Source organism: Trachypithecus francoisi, unplaced genomic scaffold (genome assembly GCF_009764315.1).
Source record: "Trachypithecus francoisi isolate TF-2019V2 unplaced genomic scaffold, Tfra_2.0 Lachesis_group21, whole genome shotgun sequence".
NCBI classification, from domain to species: Eukaryota; Metazoa; Chordata; class Mammalia; order Primates; family Cercopithecidae; genus Trachypithecus; species Trachypithecus francoisi.
The window spans coordinates 21,799,876-21,818,709 of NW_022681467.1; the positions used below are offsets into that span (position 1 = coordinate 21,799,876).

The window sequence follows — 18,834 nt, forward strand, 5'->3', positions numbered from 1 at the left end:
AAGCATCCATAGTTCTCCCTAGGTTTTACGGGTCAAAATACATTGTTGGGGTGAAATGGAAGAAGCAAGAATGCTGATACGTTCTTTTACTGCCTCTTTTTTATAGTTCTCATGTGTTCATTTTCTGTCCCTTTTTCACTATTTGTGTAACTTTCTCCATTTACAAGAGAAATAAGTTCACTACAGAAAATACAGAATGGTAAAATGAGGAAAACAAATAATTTAAAATCTCACTAGCCAGAAAAACGACACTTTCTCTTATTTTGCTAGTAACAGAAAATATTTTGCTGATATTTTGGTGTATTTCTTTCTTTTGTTTTTTGGTTATGATTGTTGTTTGAGATAGGGTCTCACTCTGTCACCCAGGCTGGAGTGCAGTGGCGTGATCGTAGCTTGCTGCAGTCTTGACCTCCTGGGCTCAAGTGATCCTCCCATGTCAGCCTCTTGTGTAGCTGGGACTACAAGCATGTACCACCACACCCGCTAGTTGTTGTTATTGTTGCTGTTTTTAGTAGAAATGGGGTTTTGCCATGTTGCCTAGGCTGGTGTCGAATTCCTGGGCTCAAGTGATGGTCTCCCAGAGTGCTGAGATTACAGGCATGAGCCACTGTGCCCAGCCTTGATGTATTTCTTTCCAGAGATTTAAAACAAGTGTTTGAGTGTTCTTCTATAAAATTCTCATCAATGCACAATCTGCTTTCCAAAGCCTTTGACTTTGTATGATATCATGGCATCTCAATATTATTAGAAACAGAACTTGTAATTGTGACATATAGCAAATCATGGATCTAACTTTTCTACTTTCATTGGGACTTTGGATTGTTTCTAATGCTTTGCTATAATAAACGACAGCCTAGTTTATACTGACCTTAGTGTATCTGATTGCTCTAATTTTGAGTTTCAGTGAAGTTAAACACTTCTGCCAGCATTCCTTGGCCATTTATATTCTTTCATTGTGTCTGTTCTTCTCCCTAGCCCCTTTATTCCTGCAGAGCAATACTGGTGATCAAAGATACTGCGTCATACAGAACAATTGCAGAGAAAATCCCTGGATCCGATAGCAATTTGAGGGAATAGAAGGAGAACCAGCTGCACCACCAGCCAGATCTGTGCCTGTCATTACTGGTAGCCCTAGGACAGGGAGATGTTTCCTCTGTCTCTGTTTAGGGGGAGCAGCTTTTGTTGTAGAAAGAAGTGTCTGTATCTACAGATCTGTGTCCGTAGCTCCGTTCTTGCTCTTTTCACTTTCTGATATACAGATGGTGTTCTGTGTACCTGTGTCAGTGTATAAGGATTATGTTCATTGTTTTTTATAACTGCAAAGCGATCCATGGTATAGATACACCATAATTTATTTAATTATTGCAGATAGACATCTAGACTGTTTCTAATATTTTGCTATTACAAATAGCACTGCGCTGAATAACCTTGCACATACGTTGTTTCACTTGGGTGTAATTGCAGGATAGATTTCCAAGAGTGAGATTTTTGAGTCAGAAGGGATGTGCCTTGGTAAGCTGAGGGGGCTACTCACCACATTGCCCTCTGTTGAGGAATTTCATCAGCAATGTGTAAATGCCTGTTTTCTTGCATGCTTGGCAGCAGAACATATGGTCAGACTGGGCTTTTGCCCGATTAGTAAGTAGAAAGAGTTTTCTCATAGTTTGGTGGAGTCTCGTTCTACTGCCCTGGCTGGAGTGCAGTGTCATGTTCTCGGCTCCCTGCAACCTCCCCCTCCCAGGTTCAAGCAGTTCTGCCTCACCCTCCCAAGTAGCTAGCATTACAGGCGCGAGCCTCCATGCCCACCTAACTTTTATATTTTTAGTGGAGGTGGGGTTTCACCATGTTGGCCAGGCTGGTCTGGAACTCCTGACCTCAAGTGATCCGCCCATCTTGGCCTCCCAAAGTGCTGGGATTACAGGTGTGAGCCACCGCACCTCGCCTCTCATCACAGTTTTAATGCATTATCTTCTTATGAGTAAGGTTGAGCATCTTTTCACTGTTCAGGAAGCATGTTTATTTCCTTAGTCATTTTCCTATTGGGGTGTTAGCCCTTTTCTTGTTGGGTTTGTGTTCCTTCCATATTCTTTACATTGTAGAGACATGGGTTTGTTATCTGTAATGTGTTAGCAGCTGGAAAGAATGGGAGAGGGCGGTCCGCTTCGGGTGGAGTGCTGTCATGTGCTGCGTGGCCTCCGGATCTGTTCTTGAATCCATCTGGGGACGGAATCCCCAGGGACATCTCTTAGAAACTTCACCTAGCAGGAAGATGTTTGAAGTGCCCAGCCTAGTGCCAGGCATGAATATGTGCCAGGCAGACAGTAGCAGCCAACAGCACCACCTGCCTGGGGTGTGGGAGGAACACACATTGCAGAGTGTTTCAGTGTGGGCCATGGCAGACACATTACCCGCCCGAGCTCTGCTCTGGGCCGGCACGGGGAGAGGTAAGGCTCCTTCTGCCTCCTCTTGTCACCCTGCTGGGGGACAGGTGAGATGCAGCTGGAACCCCCAGGGTGCTTCTGGCTGCCACAGCCTTAGCCTTCTGAAGAAGGTGGCCCTAAGAAGACCAGGCTGGGTCAGGCAAGTGGTGGAGGCCGAGCCATCCAGCAGCATCACCTGCACTGGGGAGTTACAGGAGCCGTCCTGTTGGAAGAGGCAGTGAAAACAAAATTAGAGGCTTTGCTGCATGAGCCAGATGCAAGGTCGCTAGCATCATGTTAGATCTGTCTGCTGCCGCATCTTTTAGAGATGATGTAATCTAAGATTGACAAGCTTCGGGTGTTTAGAATATGTTGTGCTATACTCACTTGAACTTATTTTTTATAGTGGTTAATTTTGAAATTTCTAATAATATTGAAAGTAGGTGGGAAGTCTTCATGTTCATAGTAAAGGAGCTTGGAGTAAAGGCTGGGAAACACTAATCTATTATCTTTATTCTGTATTCAAAACACATTTTAATTGTGGAGTAGATTTGGATACAAGAGGAAATAATGGTGTGTGCACGCATTGAGAAGAGGGATTGATGACAGTGTGTGTTACCTTTCTGTTAAAAGAATAGAAAGCAGAAATTTGGGGAACGATTACTATTCTGAAAGTGATTGGCTTAGTATAAAGGGGTTTTCTTAGTGGCCAGACATGTTACAGTGTGGATGAATTATGACCACATCCTGAATAAGTGAGAAATTGAGTTCTGAACACACTCATAGGAGGTGTGGGGTTTCGCAGGTTCCAGTGCCCTCCGCTTGACAGGTGTCAGTAAGCAGCACATGCACTGTCACTTCTGCTTGAGAAATGTGGGCACATACAGCTGTCAGTTTTGCCTGGCACTGCTGTGATACTGACACCCCTAGGCAATGACTTCTGTCACTCCTGCTTCCTACACCTCTGACCATCTCAGGAGAACTGTTTAGAAATAAGTGCTTTAATACCATTGTCTTAGTTTAGTAGAAATAAAACACAAGCAAAAAAGACATTGTATTTATTAAGCAGTGGATACATTTCCACACTCAAAGTCAAAGTCAAAGTGTAAGACTTGACTCTGAGTGTGGAAATGTGTCCATTGTTCAATAAGTACAATGCAAATGCAATTGCATATTGGAGACAAACAAAATCTGGTTAGGCAGAGAAAGCCTCCTTTCATAGCTAATTGAGTGATTGTACAATATTAGTTTAAGAGACAAAACTTAAGGCCATGAGTTTAGTTTAAGACAGTTTTGGAGAAGAAAGGACATTTTTTTTTTTTTTTTTTGAGACGGAGTCTCGCTCTAGCCCGGCTGGAGTGCAGTGGCCGGATCTCAGCTCACTGCAAGCTCCGCCTCCCGGGTTTACGCCATTCTCCTGCCTCAGCCTCCGGAGTAGCTGGGACTACAGGCGCCCGCCACCTCGCCCGGCTAGTTTTTTGTATTTTTTAGTAGAGACGGGGTTTCACCGTGTTAGCCAGGATGGTCTCGATCTCCTGACCTCGTGATCCACCCGTCTCGGCCTCCCAAAGTGCTGGGATTACAGGCTTGAGCCACCGCGCCCGACCGAAAGGACATCTTGTTCCCAAAAGGGTTATACTAATCTGCTGGTATTTTTATAAAAACTTGATCAATTTCCTGAGGTGAATGATGCCAAGATTCTTCTGTTATCTATTAGTTACCCAAAAGAAAACCAGACTTTATTAAGTTTAGAAAGCTTCCCAAGACGTGTTTTATTTCCCAGTTAAAATAATATTTACAAGTTCCAAAATAGGAAGCTTTGATACTACCATCAACGTTTTAATCCTTTTCCCATAAAAACATTCAGTCCTCAAGAATTGAGTTTTACCGTTTGATTTTTAAAATTAAATTTTGCATTAAAAGTAGACCATTAGAATATCTATTTTAATAAGCCAAAGGAAAAAATACTAGTAAAATAGACTAGTACTTGCAGTAGAACTCTTCATCTGTAAGACCCATTTAGGCAAGAATCATTTAGGCAGCCCCCTGCACGCAAACGGATCAGAGACCAGCCAGTAAGAGAAGAACATTTCCAGCTGGTGTCCCCATCTAATTACGGGCTTCCTTAGAGGATAGGGGTCGCATGGAGAGAAGAGCTACGTCTCAGCTGTGCAACAGGAGGGTAGCAGGGGGAGGCTGGGCTCTGAGGTCCCCAGGGACAGCTGGACCTGAGCAAACCGTAGGTTATCTAGGTCAGTAGCATTTACAGTTAAATAAACTTCCTGGACTAGCCTGGCAAAGTAAAGCTTCCTTTTTCGGATGATTTCTGTGGGTCAAACACATTTTGAATTGGCTTACAAACACTCCACCCCTACCTCCACCAGTCTTTTTGGGACTGGCACCTCCGTCCACCCAGCTTCCCAGCTGAGAAACCCAGACAGGAGCCCAGACACTTTATCCCCATACCCCCTGCTGTGCTGTGATGGTATCTGTCTCCTGTACTCACCACAGAGCTCGATCCAGACAATCTTCGGAGGGCATGAAGTCCACATCATTGCTCTCCCCTGAAGCTGACCGTCTTCCCCAGACCGCCGTTAACACCTTGGCCCAGCTACTGTCTCCTCGTGTGCCAAAGAGTCATTCCTTTACCCCACCCATCCACTCTCCTGCTGCACTGAGTGGCTGTCCAGTGCAAGCATCTGATTGTGGCACTCCTGCTCTTGGCATTTCATTGTGGCTACTGACTGCCTCCTGTGTAACAGCAGAATTCCTTGGCGGGGCACTCAGTCTGGACTGAGCTCCTGCAGGGAGGCAGGACTGCATTCTCACTGCCTGAGATACAACCACAATTTGTTGAATGAATGAATATGTGAGCTTTTTTTCTAGGCTTCGGAGTGTCTGCATTTTATAATACAGATGTTCCTTGACTTACAACAGAGTTACACTCCTAAGATGCATTTAATACACCTAACCTACTGGCATTTCATAACTTAACCTCACCTACCTCACATGTGCTCAGAACCCTTACATTAGCCTGTAGTTAGGCAAAAGCATCTAACACAAAGCCTATTTTATGGTAAAGTGTTGAATATCTCTTGCAGTTTCTTGAATACTGAAGTGAAAAGCAGAGTGGTTGTATGGGTACTTGACAGTTTCTACTGAATACGCACCACTTTTGCACCACTGTAAAGACAAAAATTCCTAAGTTTAACAATTGTAAGTTGGGGATCATCTGTACTTATTTGGTGTGTATAAGTAGGAAATGGAATATGTCAGGGGAGCAGTAGGAATTGCTGACTCATTCCAAAATCTATCTTCTTGGTGCCATGTATACAGACGATTTTTTTTTTTTTTCATGTATCGAGGTGAAGTTTGCATAACATGAAATTAAAGTGAACAATTCGGTGATATTTTACACACTCACAGTGTTGTATAGCCTCCTCCATTTTGTTCCAAAACATTTTCATCTCCCGCAAAGGAAACCCCATACTGGTAAAGTTGCTGTTCCCTGCAGCAACCCGAGATAAATGCAGTTGAAGGTTAGTTTGGCTAGAGTAAGACTTTCAGTCATATCTGGGTTTTTCTGATGATTTAGTAACTAACCCGTGTTTTAAGAGAGTTCATCCTGAGAGCGTGTTGCTCTTGGCTTCTCAGTGGGTTGAGCACTGCTGCGATATGACTTGGAGCACAGTTCTCTCTTAAGAGTTTCATCTTGTGAACCTGAACTTGGCCAGGAATGTGTATCCTCCCAGCAGCCAGTTTTTAAAAGCAAACCAGCTCCACAAACTCAGTTGGCTTGTGTAAAAAACTGTTACATGTTTGAGAAATAATTTTAAAAGCAGGTCTTTATTTGAAGAAATGTAAGAGAATTCTGCTCTGTATGAGTATGTACTGATTAATTGAGATCTTTGGCATACTTTTTATTTTTATTTTATTTTATTTTATTTTATGACATGGAGTTTCACTCTGTTGACCAGGCTGGAGTGCAGTGGCACAATCTCAGCTCGTTGCAACCTCCACCTCCTGGGTTCAAGTGATTCTCCTGCCTCATCCTCTCGAGTAGCTGAGATTACAGGTGCCTATCACCGCGCCCAGCTAATTTTTGTATTTTTAGTAGAGATGGGGTTTTGCCATGTTGGCTAGGCTGGTCTCGAACTCCTGATCTCGGGTGATCTGCCTGCCACGGCCTCCCAAAGTGCTGGGATTACAGGCATGAGCCACTGCGCCTGGCCTCTCTGGCATACTTAAAAACCTACTTTAGACCTGGGTTGTAATCTGTATGACCTTGAATGAGAAACCTGATTTTTCACTGCCCTGATTTCCTTGACTACAAAAATACATGAATTGGGAATCCCTGTGGACCTCCTCAATCCAAGCTGTGCTGCTAGGATTTTAGTCTTAAATTTCTTCCCTATTATCAAAATAAATTGTACTTACTCATTTTGGGAAATTACCAAAATATAAAAAGGGGAAAAAGTTGGCAAAAATGGCCCTACCAATTAAGGACAACCACTGTTAGCATTTTGGAGTATGTCTTTTTAAAAAAATTATCTGTTTTAAAAAAGCAGTATACAAATAACACAAATACTTCCTGATCGTAAAAGATCCAACACTTACAAAGGGTTGGGAGGAAAACAATGAAAGGTGTCTGCTATTGCTGCGCTTGTCCCTAAGGCAGCACCTTCCTACTGCTTGTGATTTTCCTGTATCCTTTTCTGTCCTTTTTAGACAAGTGGTGAGGTCATTACAATTTTCTTTTTTAGCTCAGTTGGGATAATTCTAGGCTTATTGTTTTATGACTTTTTAAAACAGTATTTCTTGGAAGTTTTGTTTGTTTTAAATTAGCACATCAGCTATTTATTTATTTATTTATTTAGAGTTGATGTCTTGCTCTGTCAGCCAGCTATTTATTTATTTATTTATTTATTTAGAGTTGATGTCTTGCTCTGTCACCCAGCTATTTATTTATTTATTTATTTATTTAGAGTTGATGTCTTGCTCTGTCAGCCAGCTATTTATTTATTATTTATTTATTTATTTAGAGTTGATGTCTTGCTCTGTCACCCAGGCTGGAGTGCAATGGCGCGATCTGGGCTCACTGCAGCCCCCTCCTTTCATGTTCCAGCAGTTCTCCTGCCTCCGCCTCCTGAGTAGCTGGGACTGCAGATATGCAACATCATGCCTGGGTTATTTTTGTATTTTTAGTAGAGACGGGGTTTCACTGTGTTGGCCAGCTGGTCTCGAACTCCTGACCTCAGGTGATCCACCTGCCTCAGCCTTCCAAAGTGCCAGGATTACAGGCCTGAGCCACCGTGTCTGGTGCTTTATTATTTTTAATGGCTGAATATCTCCTCTAAATGAGTGTATAATAGTGTAACCGTGTCTTTTTGATGAACATTTGTGTTGTCCCCAAGTATTCAGTATTTCATAAATTATAGCAGTGATCATCCTTGAACCTACATATTACCTTCATGGATATTTCTAGGGTATAAGCTTCTATCAGTATAATTGCTGGATCCACAGAAATACCTGTTTTAAATCCCATTGCCAAATTATCCCTCCATGAAGGCATTCCACCAAGAGCAGATTCTCTCCAAGAACACAGGAGAGTAACTCTCTCCCATACCTTGGTCAACACCTGATTCCGTTTTTTAAGTTTCTCTCTAAATTTGTTTTTCTAAAAATAAAATTTTAACCATTATTTCCATAATTTAAAATGATATAGAACAGCTTTTCATGTGTTTTATTGTACATATGTTTTTCTTCTATGAATGATATATTCCTAGCCCTTGCCCATTTCATCTCCATCTTTTTTCCTTAGACCTCTCAGGGATGAATTGAATTGTTATGGTTTTATTATTGGTTTGAGGTGTTTTTTATGAATATTGATACCGACCCTTTTTGTATCTGCTACACTGTATTTTCTCTTAGGCCATCACTTGTCTTCTGCTTGCTTTTAGTGTATTTCACAATGCTGGAATTTGAACTTTTTGTATACTTTTTAAATCTGTAGTTTTTAAATGTAGTTGCACTGTCAACCATATATACAGTTACCTTAATATTTATTACATGCGTGTTTTCCTTGATATTACCCTGTGTAAAAATCTTTTCCTTTGTAGTGTTCTGGGTGTCAGTGGCCTGTAACTAGTTATTTGGGCCATGTGTGGTGGCTCATGCCTATAATCCCAGCACTTTGGGAGGCTGAGGTGGGTGGATCACCTGAGGTCAGGAGTTCAAGACCAGCCCAACCAACGTGGTGAAACCCCATCTCTACTAATAATATCAAAATTAGCCAGGTGTCATGGAGGGCGCCTGTAATTCCAGTTACTCGGGAGGCTGAGGCAGGAGAATTTCTTGAACCTGGGAGGCGGAGGTTGCAGTGAGCCGAGGCTGCGACACTGCACTTCACCCTGGGTGACAGAGCGAGACATCATCTCAAAAACAAAACAACAACAACAACGACAACAAAACCTAAAAAACAAAAACTAGTTATTTGTTATTACAAGCAGTGATTACTTTCTTTGGGTTAAAGCTTTTGTTCTCAATATTGTTCTCCAGGATAGATTCCTAGAAGTGGAACCATTTGGCTAAAAAGTAAAAACATTTTATGGCTCTTGCTACTGTCTGGCAGAATCCGGGATGGTGGTGTAGCCCCTTAGTGAGGAGTGCTCTCCTGGGGGCTGGTTTACTTCGGTGAACAGCAGAGTTTGAGTTCCTCCAGCTAGAATATTTCCTCTTCTCGGGGCAGGAAGTCGGCCTCAGGTGGTTATGTGGGCAGGGATCTTAACTGAGGCAGCTCAGGGTACTCTCACCTGTTCAGCCAGGGTCTTGTCCACAAACAGCCTGGGCCTCTGAGCCAAACTTCCCTTGCCCTGGAGGATGTGGGAGTGCCCCTGCTGAGGTTGTCCTGGAATTTTATTTCTGTTTTCCCCAGCTGAGCCTTCTGCTCAGGCAGCCTCCCCATCTGGTACATGGAGTATGTTTCTCCATCAAAACCATGACTGATCATGCACTCACCAGGAGAATTACAAAAGGCTTTTGGAGGGGAAAATGTAGTTCACGCTGAAACAGCCTCTAAGTGGATTGTCTCTGCAGGTGGTGATAAATGGAGGTGCCACCTCCAGTGGTGAGCAGGACAATGAGGACACCGAGCTCATGGCGATCTACACTACGGAAAATGGCATTGCAGAAAAGGTACCCCTTCCCTCACCCCGTGTCCCCACTCCCACCACCATCCCCTCCCACAAGTGCTGCCCTGGATCCGGATCCCTTGCAGGCACCTGCGTGTCCTTCATCTGGGGCTTGGTCTCTGACCCCCAAGGTGGGTGTGTTCTCTTCATCAGGTAAGTAGGAGGAGCCATAGGGAATCGAAATTTAAAAAGGTCTCAGCCAAGATGCCAGAGGGAAGTGGTTAAGAGCTCGAGGTCTGACATCAGGTCTGGGTGCAAATATGAGTCAGAGTGAGGAAATTATAGAAGTTCCCCAGGCCTCAGTTCCCTGTCTCTAAAATGGGAATAAAAATCACATCTTTCTTAGGGTTGTTGTGAGGATTGAATGAAATAATATGTATGTGAAGTTATTAGCATCGTGCCTGTTACATATACATGTGCAGTAAATAAGAGAATAAGGGAAATCAGCAAGTGGTTTATGCAGCCTGTGAAAATGCCTTTGAGCTTTGACCTTAGCACTTTTGGCACCTTAGTGTACCAATGGAAATGGCACACTAAGGTGGGGAGAATCATGTTTGTGTTTTTTTGTTTGTTTATTTTTGTTTTGCTCTGTGCCTCATTCCATCTCCTTGAATGGTCAGACTTTGTGCCCATAGAGATCAGGAAAGAGTTACCCAAAGTGGCTCCAATCTGTGCGCAGTGGCTCACACCTATAATCCCAACACTTTGGGAGGCTGAGGCGGGAAGATTGCTTGAGGACAGGAGTTTGAGACCAGCGTGGGCAACATAGCAAGATCCTGTCTCTACAAAAAAAAAAAAAAAAAAAAAAAGAAAGAAAGAAAGAATTATCCAGGTATGATGAGTGGCAGCTACTCAGGGGGCAGGAGGATTGCTTGAGCCTAAGAGTTTGAGGCTACAGTGAGCTTTGATCGTGCTTCTGCACTCTTAACTGGGAAGACAGAGTAAGACCCTGTCTCTAAAAAAACAAAATAAATAAATTCATAAATAAAAATAAAACAAAGTAGGTCTAGATATCCCAGTTTGTTTTTTCTTTGTATCTGCCATGGTGTCTAACACATGAAAAGTTAGATAATGTGGTATTTCCAAATTGTAACGCAGCTCTAAGACTTTCATTTGAGTTTTACTTGATAGATTTTAAACACAGATTTTATTTATACTATGAAAATTTACTAATTTTCAACTTACATAATAAGAAACTAAACAATTTATGAGAAATTCTATTCTGGAACCACTTTATTATACTGTAGACAGTGTATACTATGTATTCTAATAACGGACCACCCAGAAGTTGACACATACAAATATAGTACCTGACTTGGGTATTAGCATGGTGAGTTCACAGTGTAATCACTAAAGTGATTAAGAACAAATACATTGTATTGAAAGTCTGGAATAACCAAATTTTATGCCCTTTTAAACAAAATTCCAGTCTGGGATATGGAAATTTCATTTTTGCCTCTCAACTAATATTGTTATTATTTTCCTACTGCTTGGAGCTATTATCAATTTTATGGAGGTTAATTAAAGTAGATTCATGCAGAGATATTGAAATTCCAGAAGTGCGGGGTTCCAAGCTGCTCCCCAGAGGTTAGTGCAGTGGCATTTGGCATGTGGATCAGTGCCTGCGGTCTGCAGCTGAGGCGTGTCCCACACCGCCGGGCGGCAGCTTTCACACGGCCTATCTTGTAACAAAGGGCTTCTTCACAGACTTGGTGGGGCCACATATAATCCTGTATGCCATGATTCCAGGCTGTCGTGTTTTCAGACTTCCTCCTGCTCTGTCTGGAGACCGTCTTTAGAAATAAATAGTAACGAGCATTAACACTTTGGGGCTTAGCTTTACCTTGTACTGATGGGAGGGATCCAGTTATAGGGAAAATGTCTCTAGCACACTTATGCCAAATGTTTACTTTCCGGTTTGGATGAACATTTTTTCATTGTCTAAACATTCATACATTTGCATTTCCTTGAATACTGATCAAATGGAGTACCTTCATATTTTCCTGGCCATTTTTCTTACTTTATGAAATGAAGAGGACAGTGAGAAGAGCTGCCGCATATTAAATAGTGCTAGTTGGGCTGGGCGTGGTGGCTCGTGCCTGCAATCACAGCACTTTGGGAGGCTGAGATGGGTGGATTACTTGAGGTCAGGAGTTCAAGACCAGTCTGGCCAACATGGCAAAACCCTGTCTCTACTAAAAATACAAAAATTAGCCGGGAGTGGTGTCGCACGCCTGTGGTTGCAGCTACTTGGGATCCTGAGGCAGGAGAATCACCTGAACCCAGGAGACAGAGGTTGCAGTGAGCCGAGATGGCGCCACTACCCTCCAGCCTGGGTGACAGAGTGAGACTCTGACTCAAAATAAATAAATAAATAAGTAAAATAAAATGCTAATCATTAGGCCAGACCCTCAGCTGACTTTTTTTTTTTTTCCTTGAGACAGAGTCTCACTCTGTCACCCAGGCTGGAGTGCAGTGGCACGATCTCGGCTCACTGCAGCCTCCGCCTCCTGGGTTGAAGTGATTCTCCTGCCTCAGCCTCCCAAGTAGCTGCGACTACAGGTGTGCGCCAACACGCCCAGCTAATTTTTGTATTTTCAGTAGAGACAGGGTTTCAGGGTTTCGCCATGTTGGCCAGGCTGACCTCAAGTGATTGGCCTGCCTCGGCCTCCCAAAGTGCTGGGATTACAGACGTGAGTCACCAGCCTGTTTTGCTTTTTTGAGACAAGATCTCTGTTGGCCTAGGCTGGAGTGCAGTGGCATGATCACAGCTCACTGCAGCCTCAACCTCTTAGGCTCAAGTGGTGCCCCTACCTCAGACTCCTGAGCAGCTGACCACTGGCATGTGCCACCACACTCGGCTAATTTTTGTTTGTTTTTGGAGAGTGGGTCTCTGTTTGTTGCCCAGGCTGGTCTCAAACTCCTGAGCTCAAGCAGTCTGCTGACCTCAGTCTCCCAAAGTGCTGGAATTATAGACATGAGCCACCATGCCTGGCCAAAATTGATCTTTTGTGGCCCCGATTAAGAGGAAAAACATAGAAAGCACAAATATACATTAATATAGTAAAAAAGAGAAATGTACAAGAGAATAGTACATGCTACTTTATGATAATCAGTTTGAAATGCTACAGCAGGGATTGGCAAGCCAAATTTGATTTAATATCTATTCTTCTCAATAGACTTTTGCTGGAACACAGCCATATTTCTTTGTTTACCTATTTCCTAAGGTTGCATCCATGCTACAGTGACAGAACTATGTGGCTCCCAAAGCTTGAAATATTTACTGTATGACCCTTTATAAAAAATATGTGCTGACTCTGCTGTAGAGGAAATGATTCCTAGAGAAAGAGACTACAGTCGACCCCAAAGGTGCTAGATTAGATAAAGAACCGCAGAGGAGATAACAAAGGTAGTTAAAAGTGTTAAGAAGGCTCCAGGCAGAGAACAGCATTCTGAGTTCACTCTAGTCTTTGAAGCACAGGTAATTTTTTGTTCTTTACATTATTTCAGATCATAGAATAAGATGGAAAGTCTTTTTAAAGTGACATAGTTATTTAGTCATCGTTTGCAGAAACCTTATTAGAGGTTTTTGGTTTTGCAGTATTTGAAATAGCTCATGGTTTACACAGTGATCACTGAGTGTGGCACCACAGTGCGCAGAGTGCACAATGGCCAGACCAGTCCTCCTGTCATCAGGCGGGGCTGCACAGCATCTGCCTCACAGTGTTGTCTGATCACCTTGACCACACAACCCCCCCGTCCTGTATCATTTTAATACCAGTTGTGGACCTTTACACTAGTTTTGTTTCTGAGTTATAGGGCTACCCTCACTACTAAGAAAAGTCTGCATGTGTGCATGTGCATACATGTGCCTGTGTGTACATCTTAACCTCTGCCTGGATGCAAAAAGTCTTGTCTTTTTGTGTGTGTGTGTGTGACGGAATCTTGCTCTGTTGCCCGGGCCAGACTGCAGTGGCATGATCTTGGCTCACTGCAACCTCTGTCTCCTGGGTTCAAGCAATTCTTCTGCCTCAGCCTCCGGAATAGCTGGGATTACAGGCGTGCGCCACCACGCCCAGCTAATTTTTGTATTTTTAGTAGAGACAGGGTTTTACCATGTTGGCTAGGCTAGTCTTGAGCTCCTGACCTCAGGTGATCCACCTGGCGTGGCAGGTGCAGGAATTACAGATGTCAGCCACTGCACCTGGCCAAAAAGTCTTTTCATCTGCCTTATAATTAACAATCGTGGTTTTGGAATTGTTAGAAAAATGTTGCTTACATTATTGTGTGACAGGTTGTACTTGTCTGTGACAGTGTTATGTATTCTGTCTTCAGACATTTCTCTTTGTTATGAAATACTTTGTCATGTTACTTTGTGAGCAGCAGCACCGCCTATGTGGCTGCAGCTAATGCGGTGCTGCTGACCTGAACTTTGTGTCGTGAGCCTCAGCTCTGTAATTCCACCGTGTTAGCAAAATGATGACCTCAATTCAGAAGGTCTCAAATCAGGTTCTGAGATTTATGAGGAACCCTCAGAGAATTCAGCAGAGCTGTTTAACTCACAGTTAAGGGTTTTTTGTCTTTTTTGTTTGTTTGTTTGTTTGTTTTTCAGAGAACGGATACAGATTAAAATAAAAAACGGGAAAAGGCACATAGTCAGGGTCTAGGAGACACCAGGCACAGGCTTGCAGCCATCCTCTCCCAGTGGAGTCATGCAGGCAGTGTTCAGTTTCCCAGCAGTGATATGTGGTAACGCTCATTCAACCAGGGAAGCTCACCCAAGCCTTGGTGCCCAGGGTTTTTAAGTGGGGATGTGTTGTTATAGGTATGGCTGACTGCCTGTGTGGCTAACTTTAGTTACTCACCAGCCCCTCCAGAGGTCAAGCTGATACTGTGTGGCCAAGTTTCAGGTAAAAAAAAAAAAGTATACACTGGAAAGGGGCCTCATTATGTTACCCAGGCTGTTCTTGAACCCTGGCCTCAAGTGATCCTCACACCTTAGCATCCCAGAGTGCTGGGACCACAGATGTGAGCCACTGCACTGGGCCTAAAAAGACACATTTAAGAGGCAGAAACCCCAAGAGCTCAGATTATTCCCCACATGCCAGGCAAGAGTCAACCCTTCCTTTGGAATGTACAGGGTTTGAACAACCCAGACCTGCTGAGTTAATCTTTATTGTACATCACTAGATGCCACACCCCTCAGACACATATGTACTTTTTCTACCATTTCTTCCAACAAGTTGTTAAAGACATCCATAATCCATCATAACAAATTCAACACAATGTAAATTTGCCAGTATCCCTTGTGAGGACGGAAGAGAAAGTTTTACCCAAAAGGTCATATTCAGTTACATTTGGTTTAGATCAGATACCAGCTTCCATCAGACGTTTACTTCTGGCTGTGGAAGGTGAGGGTGAACTGTGTCCCTTCTTTTGTTTAAGGGTATTGGACCCCAAACCCCAAACCCCTGTTGCCTCCATGTGGAACACATGGAATCAGCATTTTCCCCATGTGGGATATCTTTTCATTTTATTTCTGTTAAGCACTTTGTTTGCTAGGTTATAAAAAATTTTTTTCAAATGAGGTACATGTCTTGGATTCCAAGAAATGATTGTAGAAATTCCAAGAAAAGATTCTTTGTGTGGTGTTTGAAACCAGAGCAGTTTTGAGGTTCTCTTGGGGAACTCAAGGCTACCTTGAGTTTTCTGTTTGGCTCAGATGCTGCCTGAGTTCAGAACTGATGCTGGGAGTGATTGGAAGAGGCTGGACTCTAACCTAAAGTGACTGGTCTTTATGATGATTTTGGTTTAAAAACCATGCTACACTTAATGTTTAAAAATTTTTTTTTTACTAGTGTTGGGGGAAAAGAAGAAAAAAACCTGTCACCTAAACTATCAATACATTTTTAATGTTTTGTTTTTTAAACAGAATTCAAATCACTGTGTTTATATACTTTTGAATTTTCCTCTTTTCACCTAAGAGCAATAGTGTTCGGATAGGAAGGTGTAGAACTGCAAAGTAAAAGATCCTGCAGGGATGAAGTAGGCTGCGAGGGCAGATCAGTGTGCTGTCTCTTCGAAAGTGCTTAAAATTTTCTAAGATTTCTTCGTTTGGGGCCTCACACAAGGACTGCTCGTGCCAAGGTATCGTTTTGTGGTCTCAACCTGGGAACATCTCTGTCCATGCGGGAGGATCCCCAGACCTGGGGAGAAGCTCTGAGGAAGTTTGGTGTTCTCGGGGATGAGTTGTTGACAAAGGACACTGACCCCCCAAATTCTGAGGATTGACCATCCCAGTGGGCGAGTGTACTTGAGCCCACGAGTGTACTTGGCTTCAATGACAGCCAAGGCTCAAAACTGCAGGAAAATGGCAGCCACTTGATAAAGTTGTTTTTCTGTAATAGTGGCCTGCACGTGGCCAAGCTAACATTGGTCTTCAGGTTTAATGGGTACCTTCTTTTCTCCTTCTCGCTCACAGAGCTCTCTTGCCGAGACCCTCGATAGCACTGGCAGTCTGGACCCCCAGCGATCAGACATGATTTATACCATAGAAGATGTTCCTCCCTGGTACCTGTGTATATTTTTGGGGCTGCAGGTAAGATGGTTCCTGTAGGATGTGTAACTACCAGCAGGTGTTTGCATTGTCTACCATCTGAAGTTGTTTAAAAATTCAAGTTTGATTTTTGTTTATTGAAGACTTTTATAAATTCCTCTTTCAAGAGTGATGAGTAGGGACAGCATGGTGGCTGATGCCTATAATCCTAGCAGTTTTGGAGGCTGAGGTGGGCAGATCACTTGAGCCTAGGAGCTCAAGACCAGCCTGGGTAACATGGCAAAAGGCCATCTCTACAAAAAATACAAACATTAGCCACATGTGGTGGTGTGTGCCTATAGTCCCAGCCACTCAAGAGCTGAGGCAGGGGATTGCTTGAGGTTGAAGTTGCAGTGAGCTGTGATTGCACCACTCCACTTCAGCCTGCTTGACATAGTGAGACCCTGTCTCAAAAAAAACAAAAAAGGGATGAATGGGAATTTTTGACATCATAGCAGGAGGAAGAAAAGAACAGGTAGAATGGATTACCAGGGAAAAGAAAGACGATGTTCAGGGGCACGCAAGAGCAGTGACGTAAAGGAAGGGAAAGGAGATAGAGTTACAGAAAGAAGGAAGAATAGAGAAAGGAGAAAAGTTGAAGAGTAGAGAAAAGAGGAATTTATTTTCATCTCCCATCCCTGGCCTAGTTAACCTACCCAAAATCATGGTATCCTCTGCCATGAAACACGAGTTACCCTGAAAAGTGCCATGTCGGCCAGGACCTAAATGGTAGGTTTTCAGTCTTATTTTTTAAAGGAAGGGAAACTTGCCACGGTAGCGGCAGCTTTATCTGCTGCAGCTTCCAGTGGGAGGGGAGGGCAACCAGGCTCAGGGACAAGGTGGGTGGTGACATAGCTGATGCAGGCCTCCAGCGTCTTTGATACCTCCGTCCTCTGTCTTCAGCACCCTTTTCCCTTTCATAGGATTAACACAGGACGTTTTGGAGAAATGAGACAATGGGAAGGTCTTTTCTTAGATGTACACCCCTGGGCTGTATTTGCTTTGGTTTTAAGTTGGACTCTGTTCTGACGTCTGGTTTACTATTTTTCCCTTCTCAAGTTTGTGTGGTCTGTTCAACCTAAGGTATCTCAGGTGCTGAGAAAATCCATCTCATTGTCCAGAGAGGTTTATTCACCCTGGGATGGGGCTGTGCCTGCCAACAGCTGGGTACTTTGGTCGAATTTCCAGTTGCCCCACCCTTCCCACACCCCCTTTCAGGTATCATAGCACATGGTAACCCCAACTGGCAGGTGTCTGTTTAGTAGGGGAGAAGTCAGAGCTGAAGGAGCTGAGTGGCCTTGGCAAATAATCTACCTTGGGCTGAGCATTCTGAACCAGATTCAGGAAACACACTTTTTGGAATGTTTATCTTATAAATGTTTCTAGCAGTCTTCCCTGGTCAGATAGGAGTGTGAAACACTGCCTGCATCATGCCCTTCCTGAAGATTCAGAGAACATAAACTTGTGAGCAGCCCTGAGGCATCCTGAACAGGAGTGTTTCACCTCAGGAAACTCCTTTACAGTTGGGCTTCTTGGACTGCATGTGGCGTGTTTGGCAAATGTGGGCAGGAATGGGAAGCTGCTGGAAGAAAAGTAGGAAGTTTGCAGAACAGAAATAAGAACTGGTCAACGGGGGAAGGGAGGGAAGTGAGTCGTGAGCGCTGGGATTGTCCTACCGGGGCTATCAGTGTGGCATTGGGCAGGCGGAGGGGTGGTCCCAAAGGAAGATGGGATGGGGTTCTTTCTGGAAGATTCCCATGGCTACCATATGCCCTTAATCCTGCCCTGACTGGAACAGATGAATTCTTTGTTTTCAAAAACAATGCCAGCTCACAGAAAAAGACAGAAAACACTCCGTGCGTATGTAACTTATGACGCTTATGTAACTTTAATCCCCAGACATGAAAGAACTTTTTAAAAGTAGACTAATTAACTTAGAAATGTAGATTCAAAATTCTGTATCAAATATTAGCAAACCAAATTGCAGAAGAAAAATACAGCATGACTGACTAGGGTTTGTTTCAAGCATGCAAGAATAGTTCAGCACATCACAATTCATGATAACAGATTAGAGGAGAAAGGCCTTATGGTTTTAGCAATTTATGCCGGAAAAGCATTTTGGGGAAAAAACCCCAAATATTTCTAATAAGAATTACATAAGTAAAATATCACCAGGGCTGATATTGACTGTTTCCTTTGTGATGCATGGATTCATCCAAGTCATAAGTAATAATGACAGTGAGTTGTAAGACAAGAAAATGTAATAAAAAGGAGAAATGCAGCTGGGCACAGTGGCTCACGCCTGTAATCCCAGCACTTTGGGGAGGGAGAGGCAGGCAGATCGCTTGAGCCCAGGTGTTTGACACCAGCCTGGCCAACACGGTGAAAACCCATCACTACAAAAAATACAAAAATTAGCTGGGCGTGGTGGTGCGCACCTGTAATCCCAGCTACTTGGGAGGTTGAAGCAGGAGAATCGCTTGAGCCTGGGAGGTGGAGGTCACAGTGAGCCAAGATCGCACCATTGCACTCCGTCCAGGGCAGTGGGAATGAAACTGTCTCAATAACAAAGGAGAAATGCTGAAAAAGAAGGAAAAAAGGATGGCTTGCTGTAACAAGCCAAGGAGAT

The 18,834-nt window shown here is 43.4% G+C and overlaps 1 protein-coding gene across 12 annotated transcripts in view; it reads left to right on the forward strand.

The window, feature by feature from the left end:
* The window catches only part of SLC23A2 (solute carrier family 23 member 2), a 150,114-nt gene that overhangs the window by 82,325 nt on the left and 48,955 nt on the right, over positions 1-18,834 (forward strand). For all 12 annotated transcript variants that reach the window (XM_033185712.1, XM_033185711.1, XM_033185713.1 and 9 more), the window contains 2 exons: positions 9,516-9,614; positions 16,092-16,208. In XM_033185712.1, coding sequence (XP_033041603.1) covers positions 9,516-9,614; positions 16,092-16,208 — 216 coding nt within the window. The remainder of the gene's footprint in view (positions 1-9,515; positions 9,615-16,091; positions 16,209-18,834) is intronic.